This window comes from Triturus cristatus, chromosome 6, assembly GCF_964204655.1.
Source record: "Triturus cristatus chromosome 6, aTriCri1.1, whole genome shotgun sequence".
Classification (NCBI taxonomy): Eukaryota; Metazoa; Chordata; class Amphibia; order Caudata; family Salamandridae; genus Triturus; species Triturus cristatus.
The window spans coordinates 827970061-827990332 of record NC_140589.1 but is presented as its reverse complement, the minus strand read 5'-3'; the positions used below and the strand labels follow the sequence as shown (position 1 = coordinate 827990332).

The window sequence follows — 20272 nt, the reverse complement described above, 5'->3', positions numbered from 1 at the left end:
AGCCCTCTCATCATGCTGTACCTAGCCAAGGAAAACCTAACTGTTTTAAACTATCTTGTATGCAAAGTTACAAGCTGCACTACCTGAGCAAACTGTGAGAACCACTGAATACAATACAATAGTACTATGAGAGGATCCTCAAATATTTTCTGTAGTAAAAATGTTTCATCTTGTTCGTCCCTCATTGGTGCATATCCTGAGAATCATGTACTCCTGTAGAAATGTAGGAAATCTTTTGCCTAAGGTCCTATAAAAGTTTTTTTTTCTACTGTTTGCCACCACTCTCAATTTCCCATTCCTAGAAGGCAATCTATGTCTGATTTACTAATGAACTTTACTGACTACTCTGCACTCTGCTTTGCTGCTAACATTATTGACGGAATAGTTCATGTATCTTGCCTGAATGAATTTTTAAATATAACCTTTAAAATCTGACCATGTCTGTCATTCTTACTGAGAATGTTACAGTTCTGATTCGTTACTGGAGCTTCACTGTATTAGAGAAAGGCCCAATCGGGGAGCACAAAAGTCCATATAAGGACTAAGCCATTCCCTGTCTGATCTGTTGGCACGCTCTTAGTAAGGTAATGAGAGACAGATTTTCACGCTGACAAGGGTCCCACTATAGACTTTACAGCGCAGAGTTACTCACGAAGATGAACACGGTCAAAACTCGACATGGTGTACATGCTCTGGTAATGTCCCAACCTGAATCACTGCTGGACGAAAATATGGAGGACAATGAGAGAAACTATTGACATAGCAGGGCCTCTGACATGTCAGGCAGTTCTCTTACATGACTCTAACCTATACCCAGAGATTGCTCTTCAGTAGATGACCATGGCAATGGCAAAACTTTTCATACTAAGACTATGAAGATCCAACTGCAGCCCCAATATTGAGATGTGGTTACAAGAGATATACAAGGCAACATCATATGAAAGGGTAACATACAGTCTGAATGATTAATTAGAAAAATTACAAGAAATGTGGGGCAGATTAATTAGCGCATCCTGACATTCAGACATCTTTGACTGAGAATCTCTGGTCTTAGAGGAAACTAATCCGCACTAATAATACTAAACCAAACTGATTGAGGACAGGGCACACTTGGTGTATACCTAGATAAAACAATACTATATCTGCCTATCAAAGTCACTGCAAATTATGCATTGTCGATTTATGTTGTTGGTTGCTGTTCTATATGGGTACTTACTAACAAGGGGGCTCATAACATGCAGTATCACTTATGTGTTATAGATTTCATAGAACTTAGGCTTGTTAATAGCTGCATAATGTTGAGCTAAATACAATCATAGAAAAAAGCAGACATCCTTTATGTGGTATCCAAATGGAGACACAGCACTCTATAATGTCTGGAACGGGGATGGGAGGAAAAGGCGGGAAGATAAGAGTTGATAGAAAAGTAGTTACTATGTAGATTCTTTTAAAAAACAGGGCAATGGAGTCTCCACTGTCATGTGCTAGAAAGGAAGGAAAAGGTCCCCTAGAAGGTAATGGAGGTGCATAATTGTCCTGAGTGCAGCAGCTGCCACAATCCTGGATCTTCCATACCTTTTATTTGTCATGGGCGAGTACGGACCAAGGATGTGTGCTGGCCTAGGCCTGCTTCACTGATTGTGGACTCATTAGAAAGGGAGGGGTGCTTAAAATATTATCCTGGTAGTGTTAAAGGGTCAGTGCTCTTACCCAGAGATAAATAGCTCATGCACGGTGGTGGCAGCAAAATATTTTTATAAAGTGATCAGAAGAGTAAACGGTCTTTTTAATGGTATCACTGGGATGAGACCTACTGGCCCACTCATGTAAAGTTCCACTGCTGTGTACCTAACTTCCCAGTAGCCTACATCGTACTAGTATGTTGCACTGTGCAGCACACATGTGATTGCATAAGCGTGCTATAATGTATGTGCGCTTGTGTGTGATACAGTGCATAAAGATCTGTGGGTTCCATATAGGAAGTCCAGATGCTTGGTGAAGGAGCCATCTCAGACTGATTTGTGGATTGTCAGCATTCAAGAGCTGGATGGGACACACACACACTAGAGGAAGGGATAGCAAGGCTCTCTTGAGCACCTAAATAGTTGTCTTTGATTCTGAAAAAGGTCACTGGTCAGTGGGACCTGGGCACATCTCAAGAAAGAGAAGGGGCTGAAAAGAATATACTAAAGAATTTGGTTGAGAACTGTGGTAACCATTAATAGGCATATATCAGTGAGACGACATCCAGGTGCGATCCACTAGTCACACCCATGACCAGTGTATAGGGCTAGTTTGGAGTTGTTCCTGCAGTGACAGACTGCTTCCCAGACAAAGGACAGGAGAGAGGAGTGGCCATTTCAAAGAGGGTTAGCCGCATCACACGGATGTAAAAGACTAAGACACTAAATCACATCTGTGTCTTGAAATAGATTTTAAAAAGGGAAGCTTGAGCCTCTCAAAACTGTCAAACAGGAGCTGTAAATTAATATGGAAAGTTCAGCATGCCTTCTAAGTATTGTGACGAGAACTAGGGACTAAGGTCTCTTAATGTCCACACTGAGTGAGGGACATCAGCCAGGATAATCGAGATCACGAATCCTAAAACCCAGAGCACTAGCATCTGCTTGCCTGCCGAGACCAAAGGGTCATGAAAAGAGGAGGAGAGCAATGTATGGGAGCAAGGTCCACTGGGGATTCTGTCGAGCGGATCTCAGAAACAGAGTATGAGAGTTTGGGTCCACATTGAGGACCGTTGCACTGAAGGGACCGTGTGCCCAAATGCTACTGTTTATGAACCCCCTATGCAAGATGATAGCCACAGTGAAGATTAAGGATAATTGCACTGATCGGGCTGTCTGCCTGAGTGCTGCTGTTAACAAACCCTGTTTGCCTGGTAGGGGCCATGGTGAAGATTGAGTACCATTGCACTGATGGGCATCTGTCCTAGTGCTGCTTTTTGCAACCCCTATATGTCAGGAGGGGGCTAAGTTGAAGATTAACTGCCGTCTCCCTGGTGCATTGCTGTGACAAGAGTGGGCTGTCACCTGTGCAGTGTAGTGACCCATCGCCATATGTGTGCTGTTCATGATCCTTGTATGCTAGATGGGGCAGTAGTAAAGAGAGAGAGACATCACACTGTAGCAGCGTGTAGCAATGAAGCACAGCAGGTTGTGACCCATGGAAGCAGAGAATCAATTCAATTCCCTGAATCCAAAAGCACCCGAGACCTGCCACCAAACTCAAGAAGACTTATTATATGATCGAAGGAGTAAGGTGGGCATCTGCCACCTCACCCACAGCATCCACACTTCTGCTAATCGCCAGGTTGCTACTGCAGCTTGTAATGCCAAACCACAGCTCCATCTAGCGCAGGAAAGTGGGTCACCGAAGCTCTGGGGAACTTGCTCTGACTAAAAGTGCTGGGACACTTTGTCTTCTAATAAGTCATTGTTAAACTTTTAAGACTTGTAGTTGCTACGGGGCTTAACCTGAATGTTGCCTCACATGAGCAGAAAATAACTACAGTACTTAGACCGGGAAGTGGGACTTACGAACGTACCTGTAAAACGCTAGTGAATCAGGCTTACAAAGACTGTGGGTATTATTTGTTTATGTGCCGTATTTCACTATGTGTTCCTATATAAATAGTAAATTTTTCATAAAAGCAAGCATCTGGCTGGATATGAACTTACTGGGGTTGCTGAGCGTGTTTTTGAGTTATGAGTGTGTTTACACCTTGCATCAATGCCCCACTTCCCCCCCACCCGAGAAGGCTTGGACCATGCTACCACTGAGAGAAAAGTGTTGAAGGACTAATACTTGGCCCTGTTGCTCAGGACTCGTAGTAGATCAGGCCCCAGGGCATCAGGAGTAAAACGTAAAAGCCATCAACTGCCCACAGTGGGCTTAGTATCCCCTGCTTGCCCAGTGGCCCTCTGAAAAGGGTTCTGAAAAGATGTCCACAACACATTACGGTAAGCAGGACATATCTTTAATGACCGTCAGCCATCCACCTCAGCAGCAACTGCTGCTCCGGGAATCCCACGTCCCCAAACATTCCAGTTCCATTACGAACCCCACATATATCCCTTCTTTCATAAAACACAAAAACAAATGATAAGAAAACAATGAACATGAAAATAAGCCAAAATAACACAAATTATGCAGTAATAGGAAATACAGGGTTAACAGGGTACTAAAGAAAAGAAAGGCAATATGAATCAATGCATGACAAAATCATTGTACTTTGATGGGAGCCTCCTGTTCCTGACTGCTCCTCCACCTGCTGTACTACTGCAACCAGCTCCAGAAACAGTGGCATCATCGTCAAAATGCTCACCCAAATGCATGTAATCACAACCACTCAAACTGTCACGCACCACAGTGGTTTTGTTTTTTGGAATCACCGAAACCATACTCTTAATCCACACCTTCCCTCCTTCCACAACAATTACATGATCGCGAACCCCGACCACCTTGTTAGGAGTAGAAAACTTGGAGCAACCCTTCCTTACAATACCAGGTTTTCTTGATGCGAACCCAATCACCAATATTTACCGACAGTCTTCTCCCACCAGCTTTCACCTCTGCTTTACTAGACAATGCCTTCCCTACATCCAACATTCTTCCAAGCACATCACTGTCCACCAGTTTGTGGTCCATCCAATCTTTATTCAAATGAGACCCTGCTACTCTTCCCTCATAAGGATCAAAGGGGACACTCCAGTCACACTATGTGGAGTTGTTCTGTAGGCCCACAACATATCCTTCATAACCTTCTTCCAATTCAGATTATTCACTAAAGCCAACTGTAACTGATCTTTAATCACACGATTAAACCTCTCCACCAATCCATTACTCCTGGGATGGTAAAGGGAAGTCTTCATATGGCGAATGCCATTTCTATGCAGGAATTCAGTCATCTCCACAGATACTAATTGGGTTCCATTATCTGTGACTAGTTCCTTGGGATAAACTTCTCTGTCAAAAACATCACTCAGGCCACCTTGACAAATAATCAAACAGTACCAAAACAAACTTGGGCGTTCTACCCAACACTGCAAATGGCCTGGAAATATCCAAAGCTAACTTGTACCAAGGCATGGATGGCGGCTCAACCGATACAACGGGAGATGGTACAGTGGCTTGAGACTTATCACTGATAACACATGCATTGCAATCTCTAACATACTGTTCCGCCATCCTGTCCACACCAGGCCACCAAAAATCCCTCCCTGATCCTCCGTTTAAGTGCTCTAATACCACCAAGACCAACAAGTGCCAGGTGTAAAATCTTACTTCTCAGACCTTCAGGAACTACCAATAAACCTCCTCTCCGAACAATACCATTGACAATAGATAATTTGTCACTCACTTTCTCAAATGCAACAAGACTACCCTGTAACATCCTAGCCATGGGCCAACCTTGTACTACATACATCTTGATAAGTGACAAAACTTTGTCTTTTTCCAACATTTCCCACCAGATCTTTTCACACAATGCTCCATCCAATGCCTCATCCATAGAACTCATCACACAAACCATGAGCAAATCATGATCATCACAATTGTTCACACCACAATCATCTTGCACAGGTAACCTTGACAAACAATCTGCTGCAAAGTTCCTTTTGCTAGACACATGCTCTAACACGTATTGTATTTCCTGCATACGATATTGCCATTTGGCAATACGGGGTGTAGCTTTCCTTTCACCCCGAGTACTAAACAAATTCACTAAAGGCTTGTGGTCTGTACGTAGAATGAATTCTCTTCCCCACAAGTAGGTCTTGAAGTAATCAGTTCCCCAACACATAGCTAAAGCCTCCCGCTCAATGGTCGAATAAATGGCTTCAGCTCCCCGTAGCGTACGGGAGGCAAAAGCTATAACCTCTTCGCTCCGATTAGAACGTTTCTGCAACAATACCGTCCCTAATCCGACACTGCTAGCATCCATCATCAAAATACTCATATCACCTGTATTAAAGGGTTTCAAAGGACATGCTGAAACTATATTTCTTTTGATTTCTTTAAAGACAAGTTCACACTTGTTTGACCATTCATATCTCAGATTCTTTCTGAGTACGTTGCGTAACACAGAAGTTTTACTAGCAAATTGTGGGACAAATTTTGCATAGAATTCCACTAGAGCCAGAAAGGACCTGAGCTGATCCTTGTCCTTAGGTGATGGTGCATCTTCAATGGCCTTCAAAATCTTTAATTTAGGTTTTACCCCTTCAGCAGATACGTGGTGTCCCAAATAATCAACACCGACTGCGCAAATCTACACTTGTCCTTTCTCAGAGTCATACCACTAGCCTTCAAAATATCCAAAACCATCCTCACAGGTTCATCATGTTCATCATTATCTTTGCCGTATATCAAGATGTCGTCTTGAAAGCATGCTACCCCTTTCATTCCTTTGAATAAAATATCCATAACCCTCTGGAACACAGAAGATGCTGACGCCAACCCGATTGGCATGCGGATATAGCGAAAGGCACCCTCAGGAGTCACAAAAAGTTAAGTGTTTGGAGTCATGGTGTAGCTCAATTTGGTGATACGCAGCAGACATATCCAATGATGTAAAAACAGCAGCCTGATATAAAGTGGCTAACATTTCGTTAATCTTTGGCAAATGTTGGCGATCTACCCAAATATTACGATTGAGATCGCAGAGATCAAGATATAAGCGCAAAGACTTGTCAGCTTTACGTGCCAACACAACAGGGGATAACCACTCTGATCCTTCGATGGGTTCAATGATTGACATTGCACACAACTTGTCAAGTTCCTGTTTCAGCTCCTGTCTCAAACATAAAGGCACCTTCCTAGCCTTGTGTACCACAGGAACGGCATTACTTTTTAAAACAATGCAATGTTTGAAATCTTGCAACTTACCTAACCGGTCACAAAAACACCTCTTTAAATTCATCGAACCCCTTCTATCCTTCAACATCATGCTCTCTTGCAACAGCACTCAAACAAGGTTTTAATTAACTGATCCTTAGTTAATACTACATCAGGATGGTTGGGATCCAAAATTATGTTAAGTTCTCCTTGGTCGACTCAACCCAATAAATTCAACCCATCTTTCACCACAAAAACATCAGTATTAGTGCAATTGTCACAAAACTTCAAATCAGCCCTGAATTTTCCAACCACTTCCACTTTTTTTTCCACCATAAGCAAATAACTTAATATCAGTTGTTTCCAACACCACATCTTGAAATTTAACAAACTAATTTTCACCTAACAAAGTGACAGGAGAAACAGAATCTGCCATCACACTTACACTTTGGTCGTTAATTAAAAGGTGACAAAATGGTGGTTTCCTCTTTCTCATTTGTCTGATGCAACACAATTGTCATCTAATTGTTCTGGCTCCTCTTCCTTAATCATTACAACATAGCCATCACCACCCAAAGTTTCATTGTCACTATTATCCTCACACATAGCATTTGCGACTTGTTTCTTAGGACCATTTGCTTTGCAAAAACGTGAAAAATGACCTCTCCTACCACATTTGAAACATGTCTGGCTTAAAGCTGAACACTGTTTAAAATTACCCACATGTGACCTACTACCACATCTAAAACAAAAATAATCTCTATCAAGGTTCCATGAAGATCCACAAGATTTGAAATTTTGACTCATACATTTCTCAGCCCCTTTTTTCTGTGCAATTTCATCACAACTTTTTGTGCAGATTTCACTTCTTTACATTCTAAATTAGAACGAGTATTAGCTAATTCTTTCATGCAAACATCAGAATGTTCAATGCTCCTAGCAAATTTCAATGCTAGGTCCAAGCAAGGATCTTCACTAGCTAACAGTCGTTCTTGAATTTACCTATTACTCGTTTTTTCAATAAGTTGATCACGAATATTCTCCTCCTTCAAATCATGATAATTACAGTTTAAAGATAAAGTACGTAGAGAAGACACAAAACCGTCAATGGACTCCCCAGATACTTGTGCACGTTGAAGGAATCTGTGTCTTTCCAATACCACATTCTTTTTTGGTGACAATCTATTGCTCAAAGTTTGAATCAATGAAGCATATTAATCTACTACAGGCTAAGAATCACCCTCCCGACAGGGAAGTACATGTACAGTTTCAATATGTAACATTTTCAAAATTGACCTGCCCTCATGACCTAAATTGTATACCAACAAAACTTTTTTCTTAGATGTAAAAGTATCTCCACCTATCGCACCTAAATATGCCTCAAAAGCTTCACGCCATTGTACCCTGTTCAACAGTGAAGAGCCAGCATTTGCTAAAAATGGAGGTGGTGGAGATATTCCTTCCATAACTGTATGCATGCAAAGTGAGTTGCTGCTACAAATAAATGTTAAAGTAAGCCAACACAGCAGAATTTGGCTGAAATGCACACCACGGATGTGGCAGGTAAAAACAAAAGGTGCAGAAGACAGGTGTAGAAAATTCCAGGAGTGTCAATCACTTTGTGCAATTAATGAAGAATTTTCAGCAGATACGCAATGCTAAAGGTGTGCCTATCACCGTAAATATGCCACTGTGTAATGACAACTGAAGGGCTGTCGGTTGCCAGGCAATGAAATGGGTGTGCCTATCACCGTAATATAGATGCAAAACCTCCAAGATGGCCGCCACACTTCCGAGGACACGAGCAGCGGCGTCTGTACAACTTGTTGACGTCAATGGGAGGCGTGCACACCACCGCATGCACTCACAGTCAATACGCGCTGAGCCGCACACCGACAACCAGATCCTGCTCCCTGGCAGTGCGCCCCAAAAATACGCCTCAACGAAGAATACAGAGGCAAGAACAAGCGCGGAATGCAGGTACTCGTGGACGCAGGACTTCTCCAGGCACAAGACAGCAAAAGAAAACAGGAAAACCGTCATCCAAGGAAACTGCAGGGAGCAATGGAGTATCCCAAACGAACACCGGGAACTCGATGGAGGTGGAGACGCTGACAGTCAACTCGTCTCCACTGAAAAGATGTCCAAACACATGTTACGGTAAGCAGGACATATCTTTAATGACCGTCAGCCATTCATCTCAGCAGCAACTGCCGCTCCGGGAATTCCACGTCCCCAAACATTCAAGTTCCATTACGAACCCCATAGGTTTTGATGAAAAATTACAAAGAGCCCTTGAGGATCTTTGACAGATGTCTTTCAGCGACAAGGTTCACCCTGACGTAATTAATTAGTTAGAAAACAGCTTTGAAGGAAAGCTCAGTTCTTTGAGATCCTTCCTCAAAGGAGCTGTGTTGAGACGATAAATTCAGGAAGCAGGTAGGTGTCCAAAAAAGTTTATGGTAAAATACACTAAGCAACAGGATACAGATGTGAAGGGCCCAAAGGATCAGCACCAACTCGCGCTGGAGTTCTAATCCCTTTATCATCACATTCCATAAAATACATACCACATAATGCAGTCTCCTCAACAACTAAGTAAAGTAAGCAGTCTATGAAACATTACATAATATACGCTACTAGCTAAACATAGCTAAACACCCCTAGTTGCAAAAAAAACTAACAGCTTAACTGTCTGTTCAGAGCATCATAGGACAAGGGTGGGGCAACGTCAGTTAGAGGGGCATTGTAACTTTTACATTTTCATTACTCTGCTGCCTATCTTGCTTCCTTTCCCTAATTCCCCTAATTCTTTTTCTCAACAAAAGAAAATAAGGAGGCTCACATAAGCAAAACACTTTTAGATTAGTTGCATTTTCTCTTTAATTGGCTAACTTTTAAGTAAACAATTCGTACTCAATTGAATAAGTATTCTCTAAGGATAGACGTTCAAAATGTATTTACTTATAGAGCTCTTTCTATATAAAATATACTACATATTTTACAGAGTGTTCCAGAAACCCACATAAAGCAGGGGTATTACATCATTAAAGATCCCATGACAGAGAACTCCCTTGTCATTAGCATCCATTTTGTTAACAGGGTCTGTATTTATTTTATGCTGATAAATCGGAATTACATTACCACACGAAATATTGAAGATAGTGAGTAGGAAATCGGCACAAAATGCACACAGACATTGTTATTTAAATAAAATACAATTTACATATATTCATTTTAAAACTGTATGGAGCAGCCACTGCTATGTCTCATTAAACTTCAATAACAAACATTTAGGCTACAGATCATAAATAATGGCATCTGGAAATTGGTCATGCCAGAATGCTAAACTGTGACAAAGCAGGCAGCGTCTACAAATATTCGGCACTTTCATCAAAATCAAACTGAAATTTTTTCTCTTACCTGTTCATTATCTTTCATAAATGAAGTGAAAAAATTCAGAATTATATCCAATAAAAATACAATATCACTACAAATACTGAATCCGATCCAATCAGCGCTCAGTAGCACATCATCAGTAAAGAAAGCGACTCCAAAAGGGGTGATGAGAATATTAAAGATAGTCAAAATTGAAGTTGCCAGCAGCCAATAGCTTCTGTAAAAAACATAAAAAATACGCTTGAAAGAATATTCTTGAAAACACAATTCCAGTCTAATGAAAAGATATTAACTCACTTCACTACCCGGCAACCCACAAGGAAAATACTTATTGTATAATGTAATTTACATTTGTGTGAAAAGCATATAGGAAACCAAATATGGAGTGGGCTGACTAATTAAGTACCCATGTAAATACCCATGGACTGGTGCAACTCAAAAGTTCATTTTTTTGTTATTCAATTTTATTATTTATTAAATAGAAAAAAAGTAAAGTAAATTTATACATTAAATCAAAGATTTTGTATTTTTCTTTTCATATGGATAACTGTCCCTTGATACAATTCTTTTATGAACAATATAGTCAATGATCTATACATACAAAATCATATTGATACATTAAATATACATATATTTACAATTGATGTCAAACAAAACACAGTGGGAAAAAAATATTATTTTCAAAGGTAGTTGTCTTGCATGGCTAGATATAATCTACGCGCGTTTCAACGTTGTGCCTTGTATTAATGATTCCTAAAGAAATAGAAGAAAACGAAAATGACCCACTTTGTACAGCAACATTAAAATATGTCCAAAAGGGTTACATGTGTACAGTCCTACTCATTATATATTATCTACATTGAAATAAAAATATACATATTTACACTGGTTACAATGTCACAGAAAGCAGAGGTTATAGATAATATAGAATCAAACAAATCTAAAGGGATTCTTATGCACAGAGCAAAAGGAAAAAGTGAAAGAAACAGAGCAAGTGTGCTAAGGCAGGATAAGAAACAGAAGTGCTCCTCATGGCTTGAACATATTAGTGAAGTGGAGAATGCTAAATATATTTATAGTATGGTGTATCGTCATATCTGAATTTGTATGCATACACCATTCTGATCATACAATTTGTGGTCAACTAATGCAGTGGTCTGTGTCAATATATTATTTACCTTATAATCAGGTGCCTGGCTCAATGACGTTGTGATCATACGTTTTAGCTCAGGGATGAGGGCAATGGCTGGCGAGCTAGATCTAAATGAAAAACACCCCCGGAAAGAGCCGTGATTATATTTATCAAACACAAGGCATGTGTATTGCAGGATATATTGAGGCAAAGGGAGAAGGACAAAAAACACTCACCCTGTTGATAGATACTGATTAGGAACGTGGGTGCATGGCTCGCTCAGAGTGACATAGGTCCTGAAAGAGTAGTAAATGAGAAATTCTGTCACAGGTGATCTATGGAGCGCTATATCGTCAAAAAAGTCTGTCCTAAACTATGTCAAAATGGCCTATATCTTCAGGGAAGACATCGGGGTGTTTTACTCGTATTTGGTGCTAAAATGAGTGCAAGTTGTATATTCAGTGGCCGATATATGTTAAATGGCTGACTCTCAAAAGGTCACGGTATGGCAAACAGATGTTATTCGTGCAATCCAATATATAGGTTTCAAATCATTACATGCATTGGGTACTCTAATTGGGTACCTAATCTAGTGAGATTTACTAATAATATAAGAGAGTCCTTCTGCTGGGGTCAGTGTGGGTAGTACATCTATGGTCTGCCTATCTGAAGGTGTACAGGGTCCAGCGTCGTGCGGATTCCTGATCATGTGATAGACGCTGACCCAATAGCCTTGAAATTCGTGTGTACGCGGACAACTCGTTTGCATGGCCGGCCACCTCTTTCTATTTCGGGTCAATATCGGAGGGGCACCATGATGGAAAAATGCTGTGCAGTCACGGAACATAAACGATGAATGAGTGGCGTGCCTTCGTTTTGCTGGGTGTAAAGTGTTGAATTTTGTAGCAGCGCATTTATACAATGTAATGTAATTTACAAACATAATAAACAGTGCCTGTGATTTAAGAGTCTCTGAGTTGAAAAAATAATTGCAAGCAATAACGCCTTAGCGCTCTCACTCTGAAAAAGGTCAGGTGTGAGTAGTAAGCAAGTAGAGTCATAGATTTTTACTGTGAAATATGGCATTTAACACGTTGATTTTGTCATTATAAATACATAACTACACATTATATAATGCATAGGAAGATCAGGAATAGATGAGTTACTCATGTTTGTAATGGCTACATTCACTGCTTAGATTGAGACAGTAGTTTCTGGTGCTGTTTGTCTATTTTTTAGAGATGAGCACAACAACAGTTGTTAATTTATTACATATACATTAAAATTAAAAATGGCTAAAACCTGCCATCCAAGCCATTCTTATTAGCGTTCGGGTCCTGGAATAGTCAGAATTGTCACACTTGTAGGAGTGTGATGGTTAGTAGTTGTGTTGGTACTGGTACTGGCAGCGCCGGCATGGGCAATGGGTGATGCCTCCTGACGATGACCCTGGCACTTATGTTTTTTTTTTAATATATATTGAGCACTGGCTATGTTAGCAGGCTTGACAGCAAAGTGGGTTTGTCTGCAGCAGAAGAGAACTATATTATCAATCTGACACTTACTCAAAAACAATCCTTCCTTAATTGTGCTGGCTTTTCATGGTAGAACCTGTATCTCAGGTATATGTCCTACAAAGTCATAACATGTTCACTTGTTTTGCCTCTACACTTATAATTTAAAGACATAAAAGATCTATGTTGCATAAGCAAAAAAAGGACCAGTGCACTAAAACTTGAGATCTGCTGAAAGACAGAAATAATTGGAAAATGGGGGAAAGCATGTGAAGTTTGGATGACAGTTTACAGTACCACTCTATGGTTGGATGAAAGACGATTAACAGGTTTACAGTAGTAGGCCTGAAAACCATACTCCTAGTAAGCATCTGTGATTTTCCATTTTCACAAAGGTAAATATATAAGTGTATATTTGCTAAGGTAAAAATCTGCACAGCAAGCACAAATTTACTTGTTAAAACTTTTTTTTTTCTTTTCTCAGCAGGTGCCGTCATGCGGCTCCATGTTGATTCCGTCCCACCCCAGAAGTGAGGCCAGAGCCACATAAATGCATCATCTCTGCATGCTGACATCAGTTACTTTCTTGGTTCAGTCCCCGCCATAGGTCGCGGAGCTTAATAACTCATCAGATGTGACAGTCTGCAGGTGTCTAAACTGGGGTAATTTTACAGATGTAGAAAAGAGTACAGTCCATGGAACGAGAAAGGCAGGAGGGAGTGAGGAATCTGAAGTAGATAGCATATCCACCAGAAAAAGCGCTATAGAGGGTAAGTAACTTGCTCCTTTGATGGATACTTCAAACCACAGTTTCCTCACCTTGTGAATGATACCAAAACAGTACCTCCTAAGGTGGTGGCTATACAGAATGTCTAAAACCAAAACGTCTTGCAGGATCGACTAGGCAAAATGCCTTTCCTGTCAGACCTGGCTATCAGAGCAGAAGTGCTTTATGAACATATGAGCTCCAAAGTTCAGAAAACAATAGAGTGGTGCAAAATTTGTTGAATACAATGGATGCAATTACAACAGCGTTACATTTTCATTCTAACAAGCTCAATATACAGGTGGATCTATTAAATACTCTAGCTGTTTATGTGGCGGGTATAGACAAAAAATTACACACTCTAACCAATCTGATGGTAAGAGCCCAGTCTGACGTCAAAAATCAACTAATTAAATGTACGTGTTCACATATTCTAGATAATGTGTCTGAACTCCCGACTACAGTAGGGTCTCTCATTGAAGAAGTTAATAAATTAGTAGCTATATGAAACTCAGAATTACCACTAACTCTCTAAAATGGTTCAAGTTGAGGAGTAACTAGTGCAAGTACAAAGTTCCAACACGCTCAGCGAGATGTTCCCACTGATTTAACCAGGGTATTAGCAGGTGAAGTTGGGGATCCAAAAGTTATTTTGGGCTCCGCCTCTGTAATAGATGATATCCCTATTTTGCAAGGAAACACTAACATAGACAGAAGTCAAGTCACTAATTCTATAGCCTCAGTTGATAGTTTTAGTAGTGATCCTCCGCTAACAAAATGGGTCAGGAAAAGGTTGCGTAAGGCTCGGAATAAAGCCAAGAAAACTATGGTCTCAGTGGTCTCAGGGGCTAAACCCAGGGACTGCTTTTCTATCTAAAAACTTGCCAGTTAGAAACCACAAGGGAAGGATTGTTCTTATAAGGGTCCAGTCAAATTATACGAATCTCGAACTGAAGAGTGAGGTACAGCACCTTTTAAGGGGTAATAACAATTAGTTTGAGACCGCTACCGATATGGTGACCACCAATATTGTGGGTTCTAACAATGGGGCAGTCTCTAAGCAAAATGGCGGTAGGACTCTGAATAGAAGTGAGAATAAGCAGAATCATGGCAATGCTAATAGAGAAATAGCCTGTTATTCACAACGACAAAATCAATAATAAATAATGAGGCTACACTTTTGATTCACGATCAGGCAACTCAGATCGAGCTGATGGTAGGAGTTCCTGTGTCAGCCAGAGATCACCACTTTCTAGAAGACACCCAATTAACAATTTAGCCAATGATAGCAATCTAAGCCCAACAATATCTCTAAGGGTTATGTCGGATAGAAAATCTTCTAACAAAGCAAAACTAGTTTTTCACCCTTTATAAGAATCCAGCGGCATCCATGATAGCCTTAATCGGAGCTCAATCTTAAAACGTATTTCAACCATCCCTGATCTATCATTTATTAAAACAATTGACCTCCTTATAGTTCAGTTTGAACAAATACATTTTAATTCATCTCCTGAGGCCACCATAACAACCTGAACCACTAATAAAATAGTAAATAAAATCTTAGATTCAAGTTCTTATTTTATGGAATGGAGCATCGAGGTTAAGAATTGTACTCCTTTAAAATACCCTACTATTCTGGATGCACTAGCTCAAAAATTGGAAAAAGAAAGATATAAGGTTGAAAGTAAAAAGTCAATCCCATTACTTATGGTCCATCGAACAAATCACCTTGCAATACGGGTCTGTTAATTACTAATACACTAAAAGGTGTCCGTACCTGTGAATTGTTATCCAAAAACAAAATGCTATGTGAGGATTGGACATAGCTTTCAGCAACCCTTGTAAATGTGCCTCTAGAAGATGAGAATTGAATTTTACCTGCTGTAAGTGGTAAAGATTCACAACTGAGAATTTGTGCTTGGAATGTGCATGGGCTGGCCCATTTGTTGGCCGATCCAGACATTATTCCATTTTTAAATACCTTTGAAATGTTATTGTTCCAAGAAACATGGAGAGAATAAGTAACTCTATTGCTTGGGTTCAACAAATGTAATCTCCCTGCTGTACGCACTAACAAATAAGGCCGGGCAAAGTGAGAACTTTCATGATATATTGCGACTTAACTAAATCTGACAGTAGAAGTAGTTGATCTACAGTTGGAGTGGTTACAATGTGTTTCATTACAGTACAACTGCCGTAAGATGATAATATTAAATATTTATTTAAGTGCGAGGAAAAATAAGGTGACCCAGCTGTATATCCTACGGGATATCATAAGCTCATTAGCTATTCGGTATTCAGATGCTGGTTTGGTTATTTCTGGTGACTTTAACCTACATCTGGTTATTTGTAATTACATAAATGGAAAGAATAATGGTAGTGCAAATGAGTGTTGTGACAACATGAACCACCTTGGGTTAGCCCTGTCAATAGAAAACTCTTTGGGAAAATTATGGTCAGTTCCATCTCTTAAACAGTGTACCCATGGTTCAATTATCAATTACACCTTCATTTCAGAAAACTTGAGCCTAAAAATTGTTGAGTATAAGGTAATACCCCGACTCAAAAGTGACCACAACCCTCAGGTAGTCAAACTACAACTGCCAATAAATTGTAATCCCAGATTATAATGAGCTTTTTAATATGGTCTATTCTTCATACAATGTGAAAAGATTGGTCTGGCATTCGGACAAACAAGTAGAAATAATAAAGTTTACCGAAGCAATAAAAAGGATATTGACCAGTGCCAGGAGGCGGCAGGTTCATTGTTAGATAAATGGAATTATATTACCTCATCCTTGTTAAGAAAATTTCCAGCACGAAATTGAAGAAAAACTGATCCATCATCAATCTACTCTAATAAATGGTATACATTTAAGTTACTTAAAGTAAAACCTTCACTCAAAAAAGCTGTACAGGAAGTTTTTTCACATGGAAACCATCAATCTTATTATGCTTTTAAGGATAAAATGACGGTTTTAAGAAGAACTTACAGACGAGAAGTTTGGTTGGCTATCAATCAGGGCTATGGCATAGATTGCTACATGTCTCTAGACAAAATCATATAAAAACATTCTGGAAGATTATCAATGAACTCAAAAGGGGAGGAAACAATGCATACAGGATCAATATTATGGAAGATGAATGGGTAAAGTTTATTACCAATTTGTATGGTGTACGCAATCTAGATGTGAATAAGCCAGACATGTGTTATAACTGTGATAGACTCAGCAAGCCAAATACAGAGATAGTGCGTGGCTTGAATCTGATTTATGATTTGGATCAAACAAACAATATCGTGAAATCTAGTAAGTTGTATATAGAGCAAGTGAGCAGTCTTTGAAGAATGATTTGGATTCTCTAAGTTCTGATGAAATAGCCATTTTCCTACGTTGTCTTCGATCAAATTGGGCTCCCGGTCCAAATGGGCCTTCTAATGCCTCATTTCGTGCCAACACTGAAATGTGGGCAGATGTGTTGACTCCAGTGTTTAATGAGGTATTGGCATTAAATATTGTCCCTGTGTCTTGGCAAGGTAGTATCGTTCAGCCCATCTATAAAAGTGGCCCAGTGATTAACCCTGCCAACCATGGTTAATTGCCCTAACTGATGTTGACGCCAAGGTTTTTGCCTCTTGTCTACTGATTGATTTGGAAGACTGAGCAGCACAACAAAATATTATTCCAATCAATCAAACAGCTTTTCGCGAGGGCAAATCTACTATTACCAACCTACTGGCCCTTACTTTATTAGCGCAATAGGCGGTTTAAAAAAAACCAAAATTATATATTTATTTTATAGATTTAAAAGCAGCTTTTTATTCAGTTCCTAGATCTTTACTATGGAAAAAACTTGTAGGTTGGACAATTCCATGAAAATTGCTAGATGCTATTATACTCCTCCATACCAACACTTGGGTCCAGGTCAAGCTAGGTGCCGGTGACATTTTATCACAAAAAAATTAAAACTTATAAAGGTCTTAAGCAAGGTTGAGTTCTTGCTCATTGCCTTTTGAGTCTATTTTCGTCAGATCTACTTCAGCACCTAGAGTCCGTTAACGTCCATCCTCCAAAAATAGGTGAGGAGCATCTTAGTTATTTACAATACGCAGATGATCCTATCTTGTTGAGTCAAACCCTGAAAGGCCTACAAAGATTGATTAATGGATTTGATGATTATATCCTAATGAATGGCCTGGACCTGAATGTCAAAAAAAAGAAAATCAAACTGGAAAAATCTTAGACCTATTCATGGAGGGCCAGAGGAGGGCAAATTGAAGTGGTAAAGATATACAAATATTTGGGAATTTTTTTTTGACAATAGAGACTCGTTTACAAGTCATTTTAAAGATTTATGGGCAAAAACTACAACCGTAATTTGTGCCTTTAAATGTTTACATGAAACTTTGAGATGTCAGTCATATGATCACCTCCTCAAAGTCATGAGAGCAAAGCTATAGCCAACAATCACAGACGGCTTGCCTATTACTAGAGGGAAAGATGCAAAACTACTGGACCTATTAATAAATAAGGCCTATAAATCAATCTTTGTATTCCTAGGTCAATTGGCCAAGCTGAAATCAGACTGGAGTTTGGCCTACAAAGACAGTCCATGGTTTCGCAAGGGTCATTTTTAAAATGCTTGTACTCTAGGTTTTCATCTGACCCTGTTTCCCTAGTGAACATATTTTGGCAAGAAATAATTAATTCTGCCTATACAGCCACTTGGCGATCTTATATCTCAATATGTCTCCAGAGTTTTGATCTGCAGATACGGCTCTCTGAACTGAGAATACCCAGTTTTAAACAAACCTTTAAAAAACTAATCAAAATAAAAGTTTAATGCAGACAAAATAGCCTTAGCGGCAAAAACTAATTCATGGACTGGGATTAATTCATATCAGTCTCTGCAAATCCAGCCTTATTTGAACACCCATTTTTCGGCCCCAATAAAATAAACATATCTAAAAATAAGATTGGACATAAACTCAACCAAAGAGGGTATGCCTACCTGGATTCAGCAATGGCCAAATACTAGATGTAGACTGTGTGGGTGGCCACGTTAAACTTCATTACACATAGTATGCGTGTGCCCTAAATTGCTAAAAATATCAGCAAACTTTTAAAACCTTTATTCCTTAAGGCAGGGGTGAGATCAGCCCGCCAGGACCTTATTTTATGTTGATAGGGTGAGTCCATTCCATTGCTATGTCAACTGACAAACCTTTTAGCTAATGCTGAGAAATTATTGGTATTCGCTACCAAAGGGTTGCCTTAAGGAATTATGAATCACGTTGGCTGTTTTAAGATTGCTGACATCTTGAACGATATTGGTGCCGATCACGATTCGGCAAAAACCGGGTACGAACCGTCGGACGGAGCCTAATCTCCGCCCGACGCGTACCCGGTCGTCAATTTTTACAAACAAGGAATTACTATTCGCACGGGTACACCATTACCGTACGATTCGTAAAAAAGCCCGACCGAACAAAAAAACACCTACCAATGCGATCCGGGAAAGCGCCGACCTGACGTCGGGACGCTCGCAGCCAGCCATTCACGACCCAGGAATCACGATTCGCACCGACGTCACCCCGCACGGTCAATATTTTGCGGCAGCCAAAAACTGCCGGGAAATCAGGACGACGCGAACAAGGACCACCAGTACGCGACGGACAGACGACGACGCGAACAAGGAGGACCAGTACGTGACGGACACACAGGACGACGCGACCAAGGAGGACCCGTACGCGACAGGACGACGCGATCAAGGAGGACCCGTACGCGACAGGACGACGCGATCAAGGAGTACCAGTACGCGACGGACAGACATGGACCCGAACCTACGAGTCATCCCTGCCCTCATAGCAGTACACCTCCTCTACAGGTTACGACGCAGACGCCGCAGAAGGTCAGAATAACTAAGGGAGGGGGGAAAGTGGGGTGGGGTGGGGGTGGCACGACCAGGGCAGGCCACAAAACAACCACATAAGTCACACACCACACATGGCCTGGACATACCTGACTCCCATGCCCTGGTCACCACGAGGGGGTGGGGGCATGTCCTGATAAGCCAGCTACCGCCACAACGGAAGTCCGTCACCACGCGAACCGGCAACACAACCAGACAGGTACGTCCCGTACCCACGCCTGAAGAGCGTGGGTACGAGTCGTACCACGCCCACACACACGTCACCCCAACAATGGCGGGACGGATCGTACCCACGTGGCAAAGGCCTGGGTACGGCCCGCACAAGCATCACATAGCGTGGGGACGGATATGTACGGACCCTACCCCCACCCCGTATGCATGGAGCGTACCCCCACCCCAACAGTGTAAGTACGACCCGTACCCCCACCCGCGTATGCAAGGAGCGTACCCCCCACCCCAACAGTGTAAGTACGACCCGTACCCCCACCCGCGGACTCACGGACCGTACCCCCACCCCAACAGTGTAAGTACGACCCGTACCCCCACCCGCGGACTCACGGACCGTACCCCCACCCCAACAGTGTAAGTACGACCCGTACCCTCACCCGCGTATGCAAGGAGCGTACCCCCCACCCCAACAGTGTAAGTACGACCCGTACCCCCACCCGCGGACTCACG

At 41.0% G+C, this 20272-nt stretch overlaps 1 protein-coding gene across 1 annotated transcript in view; it reads right to left on the bottom strand.

The window, feature by feature from the left end:
* The window catches only part of LOC146817941 (potassium/sodium hyperpolarization-activated cyclic nucleotide-gated channel 1-like), a 1926818-nt gene that overhangs the window by 1742955 nt on the left and 163591 nt on the right, over window positions 1-20272 (bottom strand). Inside the window, exon 2 of the mRNA XM_085609718.1 lies at window positions 10276-10468. Within this exon, the coding sequence (XP_085465844.1) occupies window positions 10276-10468 (193 nt within the window). The remainder of the gene's footprint in view (window positions 1-10275; window positions 10469-20272) is intronic.